The sequence below is a fragment of the Cydia pomonella genome, chromosome 1 (genome assembly GCF_033807575.1).
Source record: "Cydia pomonella isolate Wapato2018A chromosome 1, ilCydPomo1, whole genome shotgun sequence".
Classification (NCBI taxonomy): Eukaryota; Metazoa; Arthropoda; class Insecta; order Lepidoptera; family Tortricidae; genus Cydia; species Cydia pomonella.
Genome location: NC_084703.1, coordinates 38,500,232 through 38,524,720, shown reverse-complemented (window position 1 = coordinate 38,524,720; position 24,489 = coordinate 38,500,232). Strand labels below are relative to the sequence as shown.

The window sequence follows — 24,489 nt, the reverse complement described above, 5'->3', positions numbered from 1 at the left end:
AACTTCTCAATAATTCTGAATTGTAAGTACTGACACTAGTGACACTATAAGAATACAAGATTCGTGCGATATAAAATAGAAGCCTTACATTACATATTAAATGAAAAAGTGTGGGATAGTACAAATATATTAACTTTAAATTAAATGTTTCCATCTGTTACATTCGATTTCCCATTGCCTATAATAATATTATGTAAGGGCTCTTTACTTCTGAACATCCCGTTTTTTGCCTGTATGGTTTTCTGCGGGTTCCAGTTTTAGTTAGTAGTAGTCGATCGTCAAACCTTGAAGAAAAGAGCATACTCCCATCTCAAAGGCCAGCAATGCACTTACAATCCCTCTGGTGTTGCAGGTGTCTATGGGCGGCGGTAATCGCTTACCATCGCTACTCCGGCTCTACTTTTCTAACAACGTTTGGACCAATCCTAGTACAAGTATAACATTACAAAGTAATTGCGAACTGTCTAACCAATATATCAACTAATTTTGCAAAAAGTAGGTAAGTATACAACAGCATATGAACTGAACAACTTTTACTATGGGTCCAACCCCAAAATCGTGAATCAAATCTGCCGTCTCATAAATTTTGGTGAATCACATGTCAATGTATGTTTTATTCACTCATCAGCGTATGGTCAAACATAACAATTTCACCTGTATAATGACAATAATGTAGTCTGCTATTTACAAAAGATTTCTTCCGAATATTCTAAGGTTGGAATTCATAATTTGCCAATACATGAAACTCGAGAGCGTACAATTATTGCTTACGTAACAATGTAATCGAATTCTATGCCACGGCCCACGTGTTAATATAAACGTATGGTGCCTATGCACACGTAGGATGCGATGCGCTGGCGAAGCAAGTATCCTACTATTCACGTATTTCGCATAAGGTGAGGGCGTGAATGGAATGATTTAGGGCAACAAGAAGTATACAAGAACAAGTCCTTCTTCCTCGCGTTGTCCCGGCATTTTGTCATGGCTCATGGGAGCCTGGGGTCCGCTTAACAACTAGTGTCAATCCCAAGATTTGACTTAGGCACTAGTTTTTACGAAAGCGACTGCCATCTGACCTTCCAACCCAGAGGGTAAGGCTAAGGGAGGGCTTTGTTGGGATTAGTCCGGTTTCCTCACGATGTTTTCTTTCATCGAAAAGCGATTGGTAAATATCTAATGATATTTCGTACATAAGTTCCGAAAAACTCATTGGTACGAGCCGGGGTTTGAACCCGCGAACTCCGGATTGCAAGTCGCATGCTCTTACCGCTAGGCCACCAGCGCTTCCAGTACAGTAAGTATAAAAGAACAAGTACTTTATATTATTTAAAAAACGCATAAAGCAATAAATAATGAACTCTACTGTCATAGATACTTTTTCTATGTATTCAAATATGTTCTCACTGCCGGTGTGAAAGTCTTGTGTACATTATTTACATCTCGTGCGCTCTTGAGTCCCTTGCTACGCTCAAGATTCTAAATTATAGAATCATTTTTGACGACCGGTTTGGCCTAGTGGGTAGTGACCCTGCCTACGAAGCTGATGGTCCCGGGTTCAAATCCTGGTAAGGGCATTTATTCGTGTGATGAGCATGGATATTTGTTCCTGAGTCATGGGTGTTTTATATGTATTTAAGTATTTATATATTATATATATCGTTGTCTAGGTACCCTCAACACAAGCCTTATTGAGCTTACTGTGGGACTTAGTCAATTTGTGTAATAATGTTCTATAATATTTTTTTTTTTTTTTTTATTTTTTTTTTTTCTTTGGTATATGGCATATATTAGAGAAAGTACAATTTATAGACCAATGTACAATTTATAGACCAATTTTGACATTGAGCAGATATCCGGCTAATATTTTAAACATTGAGTTCAGTAAAACTATTCGGATGATAAGATGACTGAATGTTTGCTACTTACTTACTAATATTTCCAGGCATCATCCCCCAACTGGAGCAGTTAATCGACTTCTACAAAATGGACAGATATGCAGTGACCACCCTGATGGTTACATCGGTCGCACATTTGCTACAAAAATAAGTTTTAGCAGGTACCCGAAACGACAGCTCACTATAGTAGATTGTACAACAAGGGCATAAGCCTGAGTTATACATTCTGTTTTTCACTTGGAATGCCAGGAAATTATAGAAATATATTCAATAATTTTGGTTATTTGGCGTATTTTTTCAAGACTAAAGAAAATCGTACTCAGGCCGGTCAGGCGTCAGAAGCGCGCGAAGCGGGCGCAGTATTGTATGGCAGATTTTGGACGAGATTTTTTATTTATTTATTTTTTTATTTAAAGTTTATTGCACTATATAACAAATAAAGTACAAATGGCGAACTTAATGCCTAAAGGCATTCCCTACCAGTCAACCATCAGGCTAAACAGAAACAGTAGTACGTGCAGGCAAGAGATTTGTTAGGATAGATGAGATACTTATACTCTATACTTTATACTCTAGAACATAATAAGCAATTGTGCGCTTACATGCGATTTAAACGTAAATTTTATGAGCATGAGAAGTGAAAACGTCTTTTCTACAATCGTTACACATCATGGCCCCTAATGGAAATGATGAAATGCTGATTATTTGAAGTCTTATGGAGTTATTTATGATATCCCTGTACGGCTACCATGAGCTTGTCAATGACCTGACTCTGACATATTCGCTAACGTCTGCGTAACTTACTGTCCATACATCTCACTCGCACTAATATGATGCATAGAAAGTAAGTTACGCACACACTAGCGAATATGTCAGTGTCATGTCAGTGACAACCTCGTGGTAGGGCTACTGATGTTACTTTAACTTTAGATGCAACAAGAACGACAAGTTCATGTACAGTCAGAAAAACGGCTAGAACCCCTGCATACATTTTTATATGCAAGAGTGTTAAGCTAATGGTTTTGCTACTGCTTAGCTTTGCGCCTGCCACCATGGAAATGTTCGCCCCTCGCCTGTAGAAATATATAACCAGCAGCATTGACCCACGGTCACGGTAACTTAAGCCTTAGAGGCTGCAACATGACCGACATGTCGACATGATGACCACAGCGTTGCATCTGCCACTATCTTAAGGCTCATCCTCTCCTATAACTACTACAGCTTAAATCATCGGCACTTACCTCTATCATATCCCTGCATATCATGAGGCTGGTCTTCATACTGCTTCGCACCTGCCACTATCTTGAAGCTCTTTACAACACCAACAGCTATATAAGCCATCGGCACTTACCTATGATATCCCCAATGTTGTACTTGAGCCTTAGAGGCTGCGGCATAAGTGACAGGTCGATGGACTTGGTCGCATCGTCGGTCGTTTCGCCCGTCTCTGACTTGCGGCTCGCCCCGCCGGCCTTCTTTGGCATGCCCGGTGACGGCCCTTTCCTGTTGAAACAGGTTATCACAATTATTGCATTTACATGCTCAGCTGAATTAGATTTTGAAAGTAGTTAAACACTTGTGAGAGTCAGAATGGCGGGTGTACCTAAATAAAATCAAATGAAAAGCATACCATATTTTTGTACCTAATTTGTACTATTTAGTACCTCGTTTAAAAAAAATTGTACCTCACGGTACTTAAAGTTATCATCAAAAAACTTGAAAACCACAAATAAAATGGCTCATTATAATTGAATGTGAAGGTACAAAAATTTGGCTTTTATAGAATTTATCAATAACCACGGGATCATAGCGTAATAAAGTACACCCGCCATTCTTACTGTCAGGATGGCGGGTGACCTGTTTTTTGATGATAACTTTAAGTACCGTGAGGTACAATTTTTTTTAAACGAGGTACTAAATAGTACAAATTAGGTACAAAAATATGGTATGCTTTTCATTCGATTTTATTTAGGTACACCCGCCATTCTGACTCTCACAAACACTTGAATTACTTTCGTGTTAATATTTATGCAGCTATGTACAAAATCACACCCATAATTATTTAAGCCGTTTAACAATAAAGATTTTAACTTTGACCGGAAAGGTTAGTTTTCGATAAATGTGCCGTTTTCAACCAAAAGGGTACTTATTGTCGGTTGTCATTGTCAATAAGGCGCTATTTCCATAAAGCTTCAATTTGAAATTAACCTTATCGACAACCGACAATGTGGTACCTTGTAGTTAAAAAAGTCACAAATGTTCTTAAGTTTCTTTATGCAACATGACCTTTTCTAATGTCTAATAAAATTAAGATTAAGATACAGTATAGTATTAATAATGGCTGATAAAAGATTTGCGGAAAATGCGCAGCAGAACTAACTACCTAAGATTGATATGGTATCGTCTTGTGTAAAGTCTGTTTGCACCTCTAAAATTTCTAGATCTCAAAACATAGATATCCCCAATTTTTTTTTTTAAATACCACATTTCCAAAATTCCTAAACTTCAATTCGACGTGATGTTATAATACCTAAATCTCAAATTATCTACATTAATGAGTGCAATTTTACCCAATATTATCGTATGTCGTTCCAGCAACTTGTTAAATAATAACTGTCATTTCGTCAAAGATTATCAAAATAGTACTTAGAACATAGTTACACTGAATATATTAGAACAAGAAATCTCATCGGAATTTCGGCATTTGATAAACATATTTTTTGACATTTAGGTATTTTGAGCCTTGGACAATATGAACTAAAGTTATCGACATTCAGCCATTTTACGAAAGAAATAATTTGATATTTAGATAATTTGGGCCTAAGTTGTTTTAAAATTTAGGACATATAAGAACAACGGCGTTATGATATTTAGACGCAATGTAATCAAATCATGAAGCATTGTTTGACTTAAAAATATTTCCTTATAAAATAAACACATGATATGGAAAATTCTTATTTTATTATAACAGGTATATAAATACAAAACGTATAGGATGATATATTTGCATTGAGAGTAACTGAGTTACCTTGTGGTTCTGGTAATGGGCGTCTTTCTGCATTGTAGCACAGCTTTACTTTCTTCAAATTCAAGTTCAAAGTCTTCCTGATTTACCCTAAAAAGATTTGAAAAAATATAATTTATTTATATAAATAATTGGGAACGGACTGCATACTTTATTCACGAAAATCATCTTCCTAAACGAATTAAATTTTAAAGTTGGTACTTAAATAAATGACGAGCTGCCTTCATAAGTTAAAAATACTTACCTAAAAAATTTGAGGGTAAATTAAATTAAAAGTATTTTCTAAACAGCGCAGCATTCTTTATATTTATACAAAAAATGCTGTGATCAGATATAGATACCTGCCATATTATTGTGCTGACTGCTAAGAACGTTAGGTACCAGCTCGCAGTGCATTACATTATATCGAGTTTACAATATGTAGAAAACATACGTTTGGTCTACGTTTTGTGATTAAATAGTTTATATTATCATTTCACGTTTGTCTCTACAGGAAGCTAGGCGAGCCTACCTTTCATTTCCGTATGCAAAAAATACGTCTTCGCCTTGAAAAAACTGGTGCAATGCGGTGACGGGAGTTCCGGACTGCGTGAAGACTTTCCGAACGCACCCAGTGTCCAGTTTCACGCAGTCTGTGATGGAGGCCAGCGCCTGCTCTAGTGTCGGGCTGTTGCGCTTATTCAGCAACAGTCTGCATACCTGCAGATTTTATATTGTTAAAAAAAAAACTAGAACAATACGAACAGCGGCGCATAGAAGATCTGGATGTTATTTAAAAAAGTCAAGCCTGCCCACATAATTATACGCTTACAACTCATAGGGTCAGCTCTTCTGCGCTTCGTGTACCCGCGTTTTTAGACAATGTTTAGCTTTGCGAGGTGTTGACTTTGTGAGTTAATTCGCAAGCCATATAAAAAAATGCACAATTGATTGCACCGGAGCGACGTGCGAATTCGCTATGTATGATAACCGGGTTATGTGACAGACAAAAACAATGACATGTAAAGATACAAAAAAATTATAAAGCTGTCCAAATAGGTCTTTCTTTACTAAATATTTATTAGATAGACATTAAGTGACAGAAAAAATAACAAAAGCAATCCAAAAATGCTGTCGTTAACACGGATCATACGCGAGCTAGGTATAACCCGGAAACGAATGGACACACACACGCTTTTATGCGTCTAATTCAATTCCCTTCATCTTAATTCATAACTATCAAAAGGAAGCCGAAAGACGTCCAATGCTGGACAGCCTTTCCAAGATCTGCAAAAGTATCGTACACTTTTTCTGCGCGATAGTGCGACGAATAGAATTACCGAAAGAGTTGAATAGTTTCATACTTCCTATTCCAATGTGATTTTACGAACAATAATTACGATATGATTGAGGTTGTAGGGAAGGTATGTTAAAGTAGGGTTGTAGGTCTATTAAAATATCGCAACCTCTTTCAGTTTGTGCTTGTTAGATTAGAATTGTCTTGGAGTTTAGTATTAGAAGACAATGAATTTTATATCAATACTATTTAAAAAAAATGTTTAAATAAGAAGACTATTATAACTCGCGATGCAAGACACATCTTTTTTCTATACCGTCAAGCGGGGTGAGTAGAGACAGTCTTAATATCTACCCATACAAATTGTATCATTCGATTAAAAATAATAGTAGATTTTGTATGAAGTAAATCTCGCTTTAAGTTTTGTTCCCTATTCAGCCCAGCCGTCATTTTCAACCCGGTTGATGGTACTTACATATTTATCTCTATCTTAACCTATTAACATTTACTATCAATGCACCCAGAAAAATAAACAATAATACAAACAATCACTCAATAACGTAGTTGACAATACAAGTTTCCACAGCGATCGATTTGTGCAACGCTTCCTAAATCACGACTTGCAATGCACATATGCTAATAATAGTACACTGTGCAACGAGGGGGGTAAGTGAAATTTTGGATACGAGGGTGGTAATTTACATACCTCTGATCTTCCAGCCGCAGGCTGGAGGGAATTAAAGACCCGAGTTTGCAACATTCTTACCCACGGAGTTACAAACAATGTTTTTCATTACACTTGCGAAAAACCTAAATTTTAAGCAAAATTATTCTTAAATACGGTCACATATCAAACATTCGTCCGCTTTTTGTAATTTCTTGACAGGTTAGGCATCGAAGGCACAGACCTATTCGGCATTCAGCTATGATTGAAAATTATATAAAAATATTTTAAACGGCTGTTAAATTAATCAAATTAAATAATTTCCAACATAAACGAAAATATTAAATTATAAACGTCAGTATTATAAAGTTAAACTCATTTAAGCTACTTGGTTTATATGAATAAGTGACACAATAAGTGACACAAGTTAACATATTGAAAATGTATTTGACAGAAAATTGATATTATCTATCCATAACTAGCGACCCGCCCCGGCTTCGCACGGGTAGATCCTTAAAAAATTATACACCTAAACTTTCCTCAAGAATCATTCGAAATAGGCGACAACTGCACGAAAATCTGTTCAGAAGTTTTAGAGACTATCGCGAACATACATTCATACAAACAGACAGACGCGTCGGGGGACTTTGTTTTATCCCCTCCAGTACAACTTACCTTGCGTGGCTTCACTCCGTTCCTTATGATGGTTACGATACGTGATCGAATCACGGTTTCCGAAGGAACTGGACTGACCCGCGCGGTCCCGTTGCTGACATTTAGCGAACCGTTTGCCTGTACAAGAAAAAAACATTGATTGAATAAACGGTGTGATATGGATTTGATGTTAACCACAAGCTTATGATTGAATTTTAAAGATGAATAAAGTTGAATTACGTTCTTCATATACTTTTGTCAAATTTAACAAACCGTTGATCATCAATGACAAAATTTAACAGAGGTATGTAAAACTTTGCTAACTCTAAAGAATCTATGAAATTGCTAATTAAGCCGGCGAAGAAACGTGCCCATTAGGAGATCTTATTTATTTATTTATTGAGAAGTTCTACAGCGTTTACAATGAATAATATATAAAAAACATAGTACTTATAAGCATAGCCAATAACAGAACTCCCTGGAATTTACACAAAATAAAATATCATCTGTGGGAAGACTTGTGACTTGTGCGGTACAAGAATTGTAAACATAAATTAAATTGTAGATCTTTAAGATACAAAGAAAAATAGTATAAGAAAAATTAAATCTCCTACTTTCCTATGAAAATATCTTAAACTGTATTTTTTATTTCGTAAAAGTGTTATAAGAATATTACATGCAGTACATAAGCGAGCGAGCCTATTATTTTGCTTGCCTTTATGGGAATTTAGTGTGTTTGTGTGTGCGTGTGTATGTGAGTGAGTGTGTCTGTGCGTGATTACCAGGAAATAATATAATAAAGGTGAAAGCGAAATATGCAGAGGCCAATAGCTAGCAGGTGCCTATATTTCATATTTGATTTGTTTTATACACGAATTCATTATTAAGTTATTAACTGTAATAAACACAAATCGGTGTTTTGATTTCTGGGTAAAATAAACCCTTGAGAAAACCTCGTTCATTCGTCGTAAGATTGAAATAGGCCATTGCCACTGAACGACGTCCAAAATAGCAGGTACAAAATACAAGCCTTTATTAGGTACGTTTTTTAAGAGCGTGCTATATCTCTTGCTAAGACTTTTTTTTCTTGCGGCGAATAATTAATATCTTAACTCAAATCACTACCATTCGCTTTAAAACGTGTAAAGATAAAACTAAATAATTTTTATTCTCCTTTAAAAAATTATGTTGTTTTTAACTCAAGACATATTTATTGGACTAAGCAATTTATTATTTTATTTAAGCAATCGTGCGCAAGAGAGTTTTGCGTTTTGAATTAAGATATTTTTTTTATCTGTGTAAGTATATGCAGCTGGAACGCGGCCCGGTGATTTAGATCCCGAATAACGACCACTTAAGCTACTAATTTTATATTTTATAAAAACCAGAAACCTTCTGGTAGGCTTCCTTAGCTCAATTGGTTAAGAGCAACGCACGGATTGCGGAGGTTGCGGGAGTCCTGCCGGAAGCGACTTATCTGCTTGTTAAAAAATTAACTTAAGCTACAATCCTCATATAGGTACAGTCTTGTATAACTTTCTGGTAGGGCCCCTTATTTGTTATAGTATTTCCACTGTTCAATTTTCCTTTTGTCCGGGTCTGCCTAAAACGTAGTCTGACTAATTCGCGTTATGACAAAACTTCATTTGAAATTCGCTATTCGTCTAAATCGCTATTAACCCATTACTTATATTACCTATTTCGCAATATGTCCCAAACGCAGTAAGCCTAAGTAGCTGTTTATCCATTTCGCGATACGCCTAATTACCTAGTCGCCCCCCAAAGTGTAATGTTTTCAGGGAAGTCACAATTAGTCAGGTTAATAGTTAGGTAGGTTAAGCTCGTTAGGTAGCTTCAGATGCCCGGAGGGCAAACTACCCAGAAATAGGAGCCCCGCAAAGCGGGGCTCCGTCTAGTTACGTTTAAGAGGAAATGTTTTTGGAAAAGAAATTATTAGAAAAAAATTATATTATAGGAGAAGTAACACTAGATTCGCTTTTGGATACAAACTTAATTCATAAGTGTAAGTCTTCTTGTGCCAGATTCGCTTTTGGACAATAATGCAAGAGGCCTAAGTCTTCTTATGCCAGATTCGCATTTGGACACAAACTCATTAGGCCTAAGTCTCAGTGCAACTATATCTCGGTTGGTCTAGGCATAATGCGAATTAGTCAGACTACGTTTTAGGCAGACCCGGACAAAAGGCCCTGCATACTGGTGTGTTTATAACTACGCAAACAGAATCTGATTCATAGTATTTGGTATGTACGAGTAGAAAGAGCATTGTACGACACAAATAAAATTAAATATAAACATAATAGCCCAGTGTCACCTTTGCCCTATACCCACTTAATGTAATCGGACCTCGTCGTCCATTCAGTCTAGTCGATACAAATGCAATGAGAAGTGCATTACTTATCAGCGGGTCTGTGTGCGTGATGGACTAAAGTTTAGAATGGTTACATCCCAGATTCCATTCTAACAGCCCTGTGTATTCGCCAGCCAGACTTTTTTATGGCATCGCGTTCATGGCGCATTCAGCCAGGCGAGTAAAACGGAATTAGAGGATTACATTCAAATGGGTAGAGCGGAATTTTGGAAAAGGTAAAATATATAATGTTACGAGTATGACATGAAATAATTTAAAAACATTATATGGAGCAGAATCATTAATATACAGGAGTGTTGTATCTAATAGATGTGGGAAACGGAACTTTAAAATCTGACAGCTGTTATAATAATATGGTACGGTGGGTTTAGTTAGTGGTAATTTATATTTATTTGCAGATTTATCGGATACTCCACCGGATACTGTCTATGACCATAATATGATAAGATTATACTAGTCGTGTCTTATCCAACCTCGACATTGGCAGAATCATCAACACTTGATGGAGCCATAACACGAAAAATTGATTGATTGGGTTACATGAAAAGAATATGTGATTAAGATCAGCGGGATCAACTCCAGCTCCACAAATACATGCGTCCCGCGATTTTGTAGTTTCAGGTGTACCGGTATACATACGTGACCCAATCTCATTCGAATTAACATACTAGTTGCAGGTGAGGGTATGGCTGGGTGCAGTTTACAGCTTCTCCATAGGAGATGCAGTTATTTACTATTTACCATACTAATTTCTATTATTTATTTCTATAGGCATGACCTGTTTGAGGCGAAACGAAATCAAATGGCATCCTCTTCCTCCACTACACAGGTATTTCCAGGATGCTTTTCCCCGCACTTAAAACATTTAGGCTTTGATCTACAGTTATTTTTGGTACGACCAAATTTGCAGCATAGAAAGCATTGAATTGTAGGGAAAATGTATGTATGTAGTTCAACGGCAAGAGAGTTGTATCATGAAAACACTCGTTTGGGTAAAACTTGACCGTCAAATGTTAATACATCTGTATCTGAAGCTGTATCTGAGGATGAAAATAAATTCCTGCCAACCTTGGTGCTAGTAGTGCTATTATTTGTATTATTTGGTTTGTTTCCGAGGAGTTTGTGGTAGGCTGAATGTTAGATTTTTGTGTGTCTTATTTCTTTAAGTTCACTCCTGCTTCCTACAGTGTCCGTGTCCGTGGCTGAATCAATTGTAACATTATTCCGATCTGGAGGTGTGCACCTCTGGATCGGGACGATCGTAGTGTTGTGAATTTAAGCTTCGAGGCGTAAACTACAAGACTCGAGTCGTGACTGCTGAGTCTAGAAGCCTTGAACCTTAAAGTCTCGCCCGTATAAGCCTCAAATTAATAAGTTCGCGTTACTGCTTACGATCAGAGAAACCTCGAGTCTTTAGGCCTCAAGCTTTAAAGCCTCCTAAGCTTTGAAGGTTTAAGCCTATAAGGTTTGGAGCATTTAAGTCTTAAAAGCTTCTAACAAATTAGATCAATCTATGCCATATTTGATAGTTATACTGGGTGCCCGTGAGGAAACAGAGCGATTTTAACAGCGTAATCCTGAGGTCAATAGAATTAAAAAATATTATTTTAATGTTTGTCAAATAGGGGAAAAGATATAAAACATTAGGACTTTATCGCATTTTTGTTTGTAAAATATCAATTAGAGTCGATAAACAATACCTCTAAACGTAAAGTTAAAGATTTATTTCGACTGCAGATCAATTTTATGAGTGACATCAGTCTTTTTGCGATCTGTTAATCACTACACCCAGACATGACTACAGAGTGGCAACGTAGTTAGGTTCATAATATTCTTTAAAAAAAACAGAATAATACTTTCTGCATATAACGCTCATTGTTCGAGCTCTTAACGCTCGACTCAGGCCTTCGAGGTTCGGGGGGCTTGAGCTTTCAATAGGCCCGAGTTTTTAAAGCCTGAGCTCTCTATGAGGCCCGAGTCTTAAAAACTTACTCTTAAGAGCTCGTAGAAAGCTTGAGCCGTTAAGGTTCTGAACCGTTTTTGGGCTCAAACCTTCAATGCTTAAGTTTTCAAAGCTTGAACCTTCAACGTTTGCGAGCCTTTAAGGTTTCAAAGTCTTCAAGACTAATAGTCTTTTAACCTTTTCAACGCCAAAGACCACTAAAACGGTCATCGTCTGTCGTGCCCGCGACGCCAATGACCATTAAAAAGGCTATGGCGGACGTTGTCAAAGCGACTTTCCTACTGTCAGTTAAGCTTCATATTCGCTCTTCACCGGTTAACTTTTTGGCGTCCATGGCATTTCTTGACACGTGTGGAAAAGCGTTGAAAAGGTTGACAACACTAGACGATCGTCGTCGTCCATTAAATATAATTAAGACGAAATCACCCTAATTAAGTATATATACAAACACAATCATGTATACAAACTACGTACAAATTACCGATTTCCTGATCTACAATATTAAAATAAAAATTAAATTAACGAGACATCAAAAACTTGACCAACGTGTTTCACAATTCCCGCGCTTTTTTCGCCAGCCAGACTTATAACCTTGTAAGTACTAGTTCACCTAAAGGTTTCGACATACCTTGTAAAAAATGGCATGAGATTTTAGATAATTGCTGGCTAAGTAGAACCAACGAATTCAATCGTGCGATCAAATGTCGCAATATATCGCAAATCGCATGAGACTATCGGTGACGTTGCAGAGACGTTAAAGGTTCTCAAGCAATGTGGTTGGCCAATGGCCAGCTATGAGCAGAAAATAGTTAGCTATTTCCATGTTAGAACCAAACTCTGTTTGTAACGTAACTTATACCATACCACGGAAATAACTACGAACTAAAGTTAAAAAAAAATAGGTGTAAATACACAAAATAAAGCAATCAATGGAGTAATGACGCGCTATCATTGTTTGTATAGCACTCCAATCAATAAGATAAGATAAAATACGATGCTTTCACATGAAGGGCCCATTTTTCGTACGGTAGGTATTATTATAATCATGGCTCGAAACCGGTATAAAATATAATAGTTAACACAATATTCTTTATTGCAAACCTCAATAAAAGAAAACAACAAAGACAATTTAGCGCAACAGCGCCGCATACAAGCGGAGGAGCGCACGGCAGGCAATTAGTCAAAGAAGAGCTGTACAGCCTGTTTCGGATGATATTAACCTTTGAATAACTATACATAAATATCTATACATCCTATATGTTTTAAGATACAGTCCGCTGACAGACAACCAGACGGATGGAAAACGATATCCCTAGAAAAAACTACGTTGAATTTTAAATCGAATCATTATCAAAAGTTCTTTTTGTTCTAAATGCTTCACTTTTTTAAAGTAAAACCTAAAAAGCTTTGTATCACAGCATCGATTCTACTTCCAGTGAAATTCAAATGTTTCTAATAAACCTGTTATCATTCTACCCGAAACACATCCAAAAATGACGCGTGCACCGCGTGTATAAACGGCCCATACATAAAGCGTGCAGCCTGTGACGTCACTTACTTTCATGATTTCTTCCAAACATTTTTATCTAGAAAAGTAAGTTTCCGTTATATTCGCTTTTTTTTTTCGTTACACCATAAAGAAGCTCATAAACGTATTTTATTTATTATACTCGTTACATTAAGGCAGTAAAAAAAAGTTGCAAAATTTTACATTTTTAAACATGAAAATCTTTACAAAAATACTATTAAAATATAAAAATTGCAACTTTCACTTTTTTGCATGTTTTGTATTATTTTGGTGTTGTTAAACATGCTTAAGAAACAAACATAATGTGCCAATGTACCATTTTACAAGCGTGTCAATTATATACATACAGAGCACACTAGCACACCTATAGGCTTCGTGAATAGGCGGGTCCACACAGAGCGAGCATTCGCAGAAGGCGACGTGCGCGTTTTGCTCGCCCAAGAGCTCCGCCTCGGCCGAGGCACGTCTACACTGACCGTTTTGTGAGTGAGGAAATTGCCTCGCGCGTATGCTCGCTCTGTGTGGCCCGTCTAATCAGGTCTCACAAACAGTAAGAAAATGCTTCGCTCGCGGATTAGCGCGCGCACACATGAATAAGAATCGCCAAGCGATCCAACGAGGCGTGCAATGTGCGTGATGAAAAATGCTGTAATAGCTTAACTTATTCGTATGTAATTAAAAGGCTATGTTAACTAAGACCGAAACGATAGTTTGCGAGTTCACCTGCTTATAACAATATACCAAATACCATCGTATAGTATGTCAGGTCATAAGGGAAATAAACAAGCTTAGAGTGCTCATTAGAGCAGTTTCCTTTCTCAATATTATTTAATACAAAGTTATACGGGAGGTATCGCTTAAAACTTCATACTTATATATTAACAACCAACCAACGCCGTTACAAAGCCAACACAAAGCGGCTGGCCGACGAGAAGCAAGTGCTGCTCGAGTCGCTGTGTCTGCAGACTGAGAAGTTAGAGGACAGTCGCACTAAGGTACGAACATACAAGAGGGACACTAGCCGAGCTAGCCGACCTACAGACTCAGCGTAGCCAACGTTTTCGAAATCGCGCTTAAATGGCTTTTTAACCATGTATGAAGTGAACACTCTAAGCTTACTTATTTCTTTATAGGCAGGTGTAGATTCTTACCTTTGTTACAAATTATAAAAATACTTCTGGCTTTTATCGCGTGGGGGTTGGTATGGGGTGGAGGATGCTGGGATCTCCTTTTTATTAACAAGATTCTAAGTGGAGTATGTGTGTTGATAATATTCTGATGTACTGGCCTCTCCCCAACGTAACTCATTTACACCCCCAAAATTCAACCTATTTCTAAACTATAATTTTTCTTAGTAGAACTGTACAACATTTGAAGAACTTCATAGTTCATGCCAGGGCCCGTACATTTCATGCCGTTGACGCAAAAATGACGTAATTTAACATACAGGAAGTTTTTTTACAACACTAAAAATTTTGATAACTAAGTTATACGCGTAGAAAAATAAATACTTATTACGTAAAATACACTGTTAATTCCTAATCAAAAATATGTATTCATTAATGAACTAACAATCTATTATTTAGTTGAGTGACAATAAGATGTAAGTCAATTAGACGTTTCTGTTCTGATAAGTATCTATATCAGTTAACTGAAGAGGTTGATAAATGATTAATTATTATGAATATACTAATTGCAATCATACTCTATGTATCGTGACGTAATTTTTCCGTCAACGGTATGATATGTACGGGCCCTGTTCGTGACAATTGGGACCGTGCGAAGTGCATGGTGGGGGTAAGTAAAGCGATCCCAGCGCATAAGGTGGTAAAAATTAAATCTAACTGCGGATAGCGTCTTTAACATTTCGTACAAGTTATATGGCTCGAAATAATATTCATTTAAATTGTATGGTGTAAGGGACCATTGTAATCTGTATGAAATGTTTAATATAACTAACGCATTTAATTTGATAATTGTTGATAATATATCCGTGTAGATAGCTTTGCAAATGCCACATATTACGTGATATTTTCTAGAAGTTAAGAATGGATATAGTAAGTTATCCCTAAAAGATAGACATTTAACATCGGACTTTTTTGCAGAACTATAAATGAGAAACAACCCCACCATACATTGTGTTGTTATAGCTCAAACGGATTAGGCAGCGTTTTCGATTAAAGCTCCTAGCCAGCGTGATTTTTTCCGACGACATCGTTATATTTCCACCAATTTACACAAAACCTTAACAAGTTTTATACCTAAGCCTTCCTCAAGAATCACTCTATTGATAGATTTTTTTGCAGACCTATAAATGAGAAACAACCCCACCATACATTGTGTTGTTACAGCTCAAACTGATTAGGCAGCGTTTTCGATTAAAGCTCCTAGCCAGCGTGATTTTTTCCGACAAGATCGTTATATTTCCACCAATTTACACAAAACCTTAACAAGTTTTTGTGTAAATTGGTTATTGATAGATGAAAGTCGTATGAAAATCCGTTCAGTAGTTTTTAGTTTTGGAGTAGTTTTATAAGATGTAGTGAATTGACGTTTTCCCCTAGACTTACGGACGCTAGGTTGCGTGACAGTCGTGCACATAGCGAATACCTGCAATTATTAGTTTCTGTTGTCTGTCAGTATCTAAGTATGAATGGAATTGTTATATACAGGGCCCGTATATTTCATGCCGTTGACGCAAATATGACGTTTTTTTTACAACATTAAAAATTTAGATAACTTACCTATTGACGCGTAGAAAAAGACTTGTTCCGTAAAATACACTGTTATACAATAATCTACTATTTAGTTGAGTGACAATAAGATGAAAGTTAGTTAGACGTTTCTGTACTGATTGTCAAGTATCTATATCAATTAGCTAAAGAGGTTGACAAATGATTAATTATTACGAAAATACTAATTGCAATCATACTCTATGTAGCGTGACGTAATTGTTCCATCAACGGCTTGAAATGTACGGGCCCTGGTTATATATAAATTACCTGCAATAGATAGGTAAAGTAACTTGATGCTTAAACCTTACCTGGATACATCGGGAATATCTGTTGGTAGCTTTTACACTTGGAGAGTCACTAGGTAATTCGGGTCCACTTAATCTAAACGACTGTGGAGTCACAGCGCTGGCTTCATAGTCCAATCGTTTGAATGGTTCTCCGAATCCGCTGCACACATAGGACTGGCCATCTTCAAGGTCATCAAGTTTTCCTATCTACAATTAAAGGCAAAAAAAGAATGGTAAGATTAGGTACAGCCTGTCTAAGCTAACTTTGCCGACCTGAATAGAACAAAGTGAGAGTGTCATTATGAACATAATATTTTGGCATTGCAACACTTCGTCATAGCAAATGTCATGCAGAATTTATTTGGTAAAACTCTACAAATTTATCAAAACCTTTTTATATGTATAGTAAGTACTTATATATTTATTGGAATTGAAAGATGATTTCCTAGTTATTTGAGTTGAAAGATTTAATATATAAATGTTAAAATTATTTCAGCATTAATTTTTCAAAAAGGTTAGCTTTGGTTTGGGGCCAAGGAACACCTGATACAGCTTGTCTGCGCACGTCTCGCTTATACTACTGCGAAATTGTTTTGCGATGCCGCGTATAATGTATCTTTTGAGAACAGCTCCAACTTGGTTATTTGAAGCCGAAGTCGCAGGGTTAGACGAGACGATCGAGGTGGGGCTTGAATACATCTTGAATGTGCATCTGGATGAAGCGCAGTGGTGTCAAGCTGCTCTTCCTGTCCGTCACGGTGGGTTGGGAATACGTCGCTGTAGAGGTTGGAGTGGTAGCTTTTCTTGCCTCGGCTCACGGTACTTTGGGTGTTGTCACTCGGATTTTGTCTAACGATGGTGGCATTACCCAGGTACCGTTTGTAGCGGAGGCTCTAGCCAAATGGACCACTTTCTGCGGTGGCGATGAGCGGCCAGACAATCCCATTGTTCAGTGCGGGTGGGACAATATTTTGTGCAGAAAGACTATTGCCAATATGTTCGGGGAGGCGGTAGGATCGGACTTGGCGCGCCTCAAAGCCGCGTCTAGGGCTGAGTCAGGAGCGTGGCTACACGCATTGCCTTCCCCCTCACTAGGCACACTTTTGGATGACGATTCTTTAAGAATCGCGGTTGCCTTGCGTTTGGGGTGTAAGGTGTGCGAGGCGCATCGGAGCATTTGTGGGGTCATGGTTGAAGAAGACGGTCACCATGGCTTTAGCTGCATGAAGTGCGCGGGCCGTTTTTCCAGGCATCATGCCATCAATGATGTCATGCGCAGGGCTTCGGTGTCGGCCAATATTCCTTGCGATTTGGAGCCTCCAGGGTTGTGCCGCACGGATGGCAAGAGGCCTGATGGTCTGACATTGGTTCCATGGCAGAAGAGTCGATGCCTCTTGTGGGATGCGACATGCATTAGTACATTTGCACAGTCCCACTTGAGTCTCACTATCAGGTCTGCTGGGACAGCCGCGTTTATTTGTCCGTTATTTGTTTAAATTTTTCAATTATAGCAGTATTATTATAGTATTAATTATTTTTGGACATAGGTGAATAGAAAGCCAATTCTATATGAGAGCTATGTAACAAGACAAAAAATATAAAAAATGTTATACATGTGTCATTCTTATCTTGACATGAATAATTATTTTAGATTGAAGAATTTATAATCTGTCAATTCCTACTCATACAAAGAGAATACATAGTATGTTTTGGGTTACTTACTTTTTTACCATCTAAAGCATATATTGTCCGGACACCACTAGGCAACGTCACATTGTCCACTAATACTCTTGTCAAATCTGCTATTAAACTATCAAAAGACCTGCAACAAAATTCATAAATAAATCCGAAAAAAAGCCAGTACCATCACTTGCAATATGTTTATGTTTTATCAGTTAAAGAGTATGATTTGTTTCCTATTATCATTTTAGATAAAATAAATATCCAAAATTCATAAAATTAAGTACTGAAATTATTATTTTTTTATCAAGCTAATGTAGTAATCCTAATAGCGCAATGCACTCAGGCGAGGAAAACACGCGCGCCGCCTCGGCCAAGGCACATCTACACTGTCAGCTTTGAGCATGAGCAAATTACCTCGCGCATATGCTCGCTCTGTGTGGACCTGCCTAATAAGGTAGACTTGCAAGTGCTGATCACTGATCCACGCCAGTATAAACAGAGGTGACTGCAGAGTGTCATCTATTGGGCATTATCATGCACTAGGATGTTTCCCTTAGTAGAGCACCAGGCTTAGAACAAAAATATCTGCACAGCACTCAAATGGCGAAGCCAGTTCTTAAAACAATAGTTTTATAGCCTGCAGTTGTGATTGTTTTTATATTCAAGAATGGTAAATATGAAGTAATACTTATTTTAAATACAAGTACATGGTAACAATCATCTAAAATAATCTTCCCCTAACCCTATTACATTAACTATTGTTAACATTGTGGGTACTGTCCACTGTGACTAATTGCTAAATCACTGTGTGATGTATAGATAGGTATGAAGTTTAGTGAAAGTGGATGAACTTATTTGAAGTTCTACAGCATGTAATTAGCACACGTTGCTGACAAATTAGTACATACCTGTATCTTTCAGGCAAGACCGGAATTATTACTCCTGAGTAGAACTTGTCACCGTTCCGAAAAAACCTTACTCGTTTTGCTTTTCGAGAAGCTGACGTTCGAAGAACTATACTACGGCGGTCTTTTCTGTTTTGCAATATATCATTAAAATCTTTTTCGAGCTCACTAACGGAACTCGATTGACTTCCGCTACCGCTCAAATTCTCCATCCTGAAAACAGTTTAGAAGTAAGTTACGATACGAATAACGGATTGTATTCTTTAACACGAATCAGTTTAGGCCTCACCTTTTTTCCTCCAACAATCAGCAAACCTACTGTATGTGGCTTCGAATAAAATAACTTTTGATAACGTCACATGGATAGACAAACTAGAAGAAATAATTAATTAGCGGCTATGGCTTCGATTAATTTATGAATCACACGAAAAGCAGCGTAAAGCTAAGTAGGCACTATTAGGTACCTATTCTATGCCAACGGTTGGTTCATTAGCTATATAGATAGTAGTGTACTAGACATTCGTGATGACTGTAGTCGTTGAATATCCGCGATTTCAACACAGGCACTAGACATACAGCCAATAGAATTGTCATTCTCAAAAAAAAAGTGAAATTAATTTAGTTTTTTTATAAAATGTAAATAATTGAATATTATCACTTTTTCATGATTGTTTGCATAAAAATAAAATTGCTCGAACCGTAGCCACAAAAGTTTAGTATTTTTGTCAGGCTCAAAGTGTCAAGATCAAAAGAAGTTACGTAAAATCTATTTGTTTTTAAATTGTATTCTATAAAAATGAAATTTTCCTTTCATTTAGTTAAAGTTTATAGTAAAATTCTAATGCATTACGTGTATAACTTGTGAATCTTAGTTTGTCTATCTACCTACAATGATTAACTATATATTTTATTGTTATTAATTTTTCCACTGGCAGTACTCGTCCTCAGAAACAGGTGACGCATTAACAATTTTGCGTTTGTCATAAATAAGTTAAGACAAAGGGCGAGTTTTAATTGTGAATTTTGGGATATTGTACACTTTTAAGAAAAATGTCTTCTAGAAGAAAGGTCCTCCTCAAAGTAATCATCTTGGGCGATAGCGGTGTGGGTAAAACATCGCTAATGAATCAGTTCGTGAACAAGAAATTCTCTAACCAGTACAAGGCAACAATAGGAGCAGATTTTCTCACGAAAGAGGTAATTGTCGATGATAGAATCGTTACAATGCAGATTTGGGATACTGCCGGGCAGGAGCGTTTCCAATCATTGGGAGTGGCGTTTTATCGCGGGGCGGATTGTTGCGTCTTAGTTTTTGACGTAACTGCCCCCAACACATTTAAGTCTTTAGAGAGCTGGCGAGATGAATTCCTGATACAGGCTTCACCGCGTGACCCAGAGAATTTTCCTTTCCTCATATTAGGCAATAAGGTTGATTTGGAAAATCGCGCTGTGACTCTTAAGCGCGCACAACAATGGTGTCAGAGCAAAAATGATATCCCATTTTATGAGACGAGTGCCAAAGAAGCTGTGAATGTGGAACTAGCGTTCCAGGAAATCGCCCGTCGTGCCCTGGCCAAGGACACTGAGACGGAGCTGTACAACGAGTTCCCTGACCAGATAAAGCTGAATGCCAATGACTACAGCCGCGACCGCGAACGGGACCACTGTGCTTGCTAAACCTCATAGCAAGCAACTTGTGCTCTTGCTAATTCATGTCTCATTTTTTATTCATTAAATACCTATTACAAAAAGTATATTTAATTATATGGTGTAAGTAATGTCTTTCATTATGTCATTGTCTTGTAAAGATGTGTTGCAATGATACTAATGAAATACATGGATTTGATTTGTTTGTTGAGCACCTGCCACTAAAATGGTTTAATATGTAACAGTGCACTATTTTGCATTTCAATTTATGGCTCGGCTATTATATTCATTGTCTGATCTGCCTGTTCAAGGATGTACATAGATTTTACTATTGCAAGGTGAATTGTGTTCTTGAACATTTAATTCACTTTACTAAATATATCTTGGTCTAAGGATAATCTTAAAGCCTGTTTTTTGTTGTATTCTAGCTCAGAATATAGTGTACTACACAGATTATTCAAACGGAATTTCTGCCTCCGAAAGAAATAAGCAATATTTAAGTAGGCCTCTTAGTATATTTTTACCGGAGTTGTTAATATTTGCACAGTGTTTTTGCACCTGATTTTTATGTTGCAATGCAAGCATAAAGTTAGAAAAAAATTGCATGTGATGTGATCCTTATGAATAACTGAACTCAGCATACCAAACAAGTGTACTTACATCTGCAATAAATAGATAAACAAATAGTCCAAGTAATGTAAGAGGTAAGAAAATCTTGATGTACAAATAAATTTTTGATTCCTTAACTGGTTGGCTGTCATATTGAGCAATGAATAAGCTGGGTTGGGCATCTGGCAATGACACTTTATAGAAAGCAATATTGAAAATTCTCACCCGTAAATTCTGGAAAAATATAGTTTTAATTGTTGTGCAGGCTATTGGCAACATTTTATTTTCATAGATGTTGATTGGTTTGATTTAGAACAATGTTTCACACTGTATTCTAGTTGTACTAAACATAGTAATCATCTGGCTTTGACTTGTTTGTAGTAAATTGCACACAAGCTCTTTAAACTTAGAATGTGAGTGTTGTTTTTGATGTTTAATTACTCATATCAACAGCATAGGGCAAAACATGATAACTATTAGTGCTCATACACATCAGTGGTCAACCATTATAGAACTCTCAATTTCCACAATATTGTCTAATATAACACAGTTGAACACCTTATTAAGAGTTCTTGAAGGAAATTTAAGCCAAAGCCGTACTCCAGCTTGCTTGCAAATATTTGTGACATTCAGCCACATCCAAGGAATAAATAGTGCAAGCAGTAAGTGATTGACCGGGTAATTAAAATAATGGGTGCATTCCATTTTATTTCAGCTCTTTAAAGTAGTAAATCAGTTAACTCATTTTGATTATTAATACTACACAAAAACTATTTGTGTATATATGAAATATTGTGTTAGGGTTAAGTAGTTAATGATAACTTGATGAAATGCTTTAATTGTTCAAGTTATACTTCATTAAGGCCATTATAAGAACAAAAAAGTTTTTGTATAATTATGTATCTGTATACATAAGTTATTATTATTAGAAAGAGCCATGGCCAAATCAGGAATAATAATTCTGACAATTACAGACGGCTTGAGTCACGTGCCTAATAAATTAAGCCCAAATTAAACTGTAATTCTAGCAAATGTTCAAGTACTTGCCATTGTTATAAACCATAAGATTGATTGGTGGCTGCTGAACATTAAAATAGAGTTGAACTTTAAGGCTATTAACGCATTCACTGCCAGGGGGCGTGGCCTAGGAACAAACTTGTATGACGGTGAACGCATATATGCGTCGGTGGCAGTGAATGCGTTAATACAAGACCACACTTCAGTAGTTCCAACAAAACTGGCATGATCAGTAGAATCTACTCTTAAGTTCTGCTCTTGCTATATTATCCTGATAAATAAATGCAATGTGTAACATAAAAACCTGCTAACCTCACGTTTCCAAAATGGCGTTTAATATCTACTGTCATTTAACTCTAATTCATGAGTTGGTCTGAAAGTTGTTAACTGCTCCGGTTCTACTCATGTGATTACAATATTGCCCAGTCGCCGCTTGCATCCTCAGCTATTTTGGAGCCTACCTTCCGTTAAATGGTAGTTATTACTTATTAAATAGTACATTACTATAGAGGCCGGGAAACGTAGGGTTGCAGGCCAAGTAGATATATACGGATAAAGATACGCGGCCGGCAACCCCGTTTCTCGCCGAGATATGTATAGTGCTTTTCTCAAACTTGCAATTAAAACAAAAAATTGTAGTTAATTTGTTTTGTGGCGACCTACTCGGCTCGCCACTCTACCAGCGGTGTACAGTCAGCGTCAAATACTTTGTTGCAGTCAAAGTGGCCAAATAGTTCGGTACACCATAGTAAATATATGGTGTACCGAACTATTAAGTACCGAACTGTAAAGTAGCCATACTTTGGTTGCTATAAAGTATTTGACGCTGACTGTACAACCTTACGTGCGTAAGTCCGCGCGTCAGCGCGGTGCGCCACCGCCGTTGCTCAGCAACGAATATGCACAACAAATCACCGTACCAAGCTAACTGAAGCTAGTTGATGGTTGATGCCAAGACGTTGTGTCACAATTTGACGTTAAAAAACAAAAGAAGGTTGCTTTACAGTCCTAGGTGTGTAAGTCAGTATGAAATTCCTTTACATATCATCTTCACTCATCGCACCTGATATCTAGTAATTCCGGACCTAATTTGACGCAAGTCATGTCATCATTTCATAGCAAGTTTAATAAAAAAATATTTTTGTGTCCAATCTTCATATACTACTTAATTCATCAGTTTTCCTGTCGGCAGTGCGTCATCTATGACATATTGTAGGTAGATCGGTTCTACCCTTGAATTTGAAAATATTACAGGAGATTTGCAGTGGTTTTTGTTATACATTGTGTTCCCTAAGACAGAATATTGCCTATGAAAAATTATTGTTTTAATTGTTACAAGATGCTTGTTCTATAAACCTTTACAATTATTTGTAGTTACTTTTACGTTTAGAATTTAGATATACATATATACCCATATTTGTTACTTTGCATGAAGATTAACACCATATTATTAATCATTAATACTTTTTACGCAGTAGCTATATGGAGTATTATATATTATGGTTTATACATTCTTTATATAAAAAATACACTTTCTAGGATATTAAATAAAAGGTAGTTACATAGTATGATGTATGCTGTACTAATGGTTGCTTTTGACTTTATATCAATAAACAGATAAAAACCCATAATGTTGTTTATATTAAATATAAAATAAATTGGTTGTTTTCATGAGAGTAGTGCTTAACATTTTATTGCGTACTCATAAATTTATCGTTAAAGATAGGTATCCATACTTTTGCAGTTGATATAAGGCAACCAATACATTCTATGATCTTGCTCTTTCCTCAAAAATCCTAGACAGACCAAGCTAATTTGGCAGTGATTTTGATAGGCCAGACTGTGCAAGTGTTAAGTAAACATCATAATTTCATAGAAGTGTGACGTTTAAAATAACACTTGCACTGTCTGGGCTCTCAAAATCGCTGCCAACTTATCTTGGTTTGACTCTATTTTATTTTACAGGGAGTAAGGCCGTAACGCCCGTAACTCATATCATAATGTAGGTCCTCGTGTTTTATTTGTGGTGTGGTTTTATGACTCATTTCCACTAGGATTCCCTTATTGATCATTGTTGGAATTGTGTATTTATTTAATAGTACATTACGATACAAGTGCGAAAAATAGGAAATTCGAAACGAGTGGCGATAAATTAAAACACGACCGAAGGGAGTGTTTTAAATCGAGACGAGTTGCGAATTACCTATTCGCA

At 36.8% G+C, this 24,489-nt stretch overlaps 2 protein-coding genes and 1 long non-coding RNA gene across 6 annotated transcripts in view; 2 read left to right on the top strand and 1 right to left on the bottom strand.

The window, feature by feature from the left end:
- LOC133522590 (serine/threonine-protein kinase CG17528) overlaps positions 1-19,668 on the bottom strand; it is a 36,935-nt gene extending 17,267 nt beyond the window's left edge. For 3 of the 4 annotated variants that reach the window (XR_009800093.1, XR_009800092.1, XM_061857953.1), the window contains exons 1-8: positions 19,294-19,667; positions 19,008-19,217; positions 18,139-18,238; positions 16,438-16,623; positions 7,536-7,652; positions 5,432-5,619; positions 4,924-5,010; positions 3,247-3,398 (exon numbers count right to left, since the gene is read on the bottom strand). Coding sequence is in view for 2 of the 4 variants with exons in the window: in XM_061857953.1 (XP_061713937.1) it covers positions 3,247-3,398; positions 4,924-5,010; positions 5,432-5,619; positions 7,536-7,652; positions 16,438-16,623; positions 18,139-18,238; positions 19,008-19,216 (1,039 nt within the window). In the remaining 2 variants the exon portion in view is untranslated. Of the gene's footprint in view, positions 1-3,246; positions 3,399-4,923; positions 5,011-5,431; positions 5,620-7,535; positions 7,653-16,437; positions 16,624-18,138; positions 18,239-19,007; positions 19,218-19,293 lie in introns of all 4 variants that reach the window. The other variant, XM_061857946.1, reaches the window with a different exon arrangement.
- On the top strand, positions 9,728-10,987 carry LOC133522613 (uncharacterized). The gene is made up of 2 exons (XR_009800095.1): positions 9,728-10,118; positions 10,302-10,987. It is a non-coding gene; the product is annotated as an uncharacterized LOC133522613 (long non-coding RNA).
- A 264-nt stretch (positions 19,669-19,932) lies between the features above and the next one.
- LOC133522605 (ras-related protein rab7) lies at positions 19,933-23,908 on the top strand. The gene has a single exon (XM_061857973.1). The coding sequence runs from the start codon at positions 20,055-20,057 to the stop codon at positions 20,679-20,681; it is 627 nt and encodes a 208-aa protein (XP_061713957.1). The 5' UTR covers positions 19,933-20,054; the 3' UTR covers positions 20,682-23,908.
- The last annotated feature ends 581 nt before the right edge of the window (positions 23,909-24,489 follow it).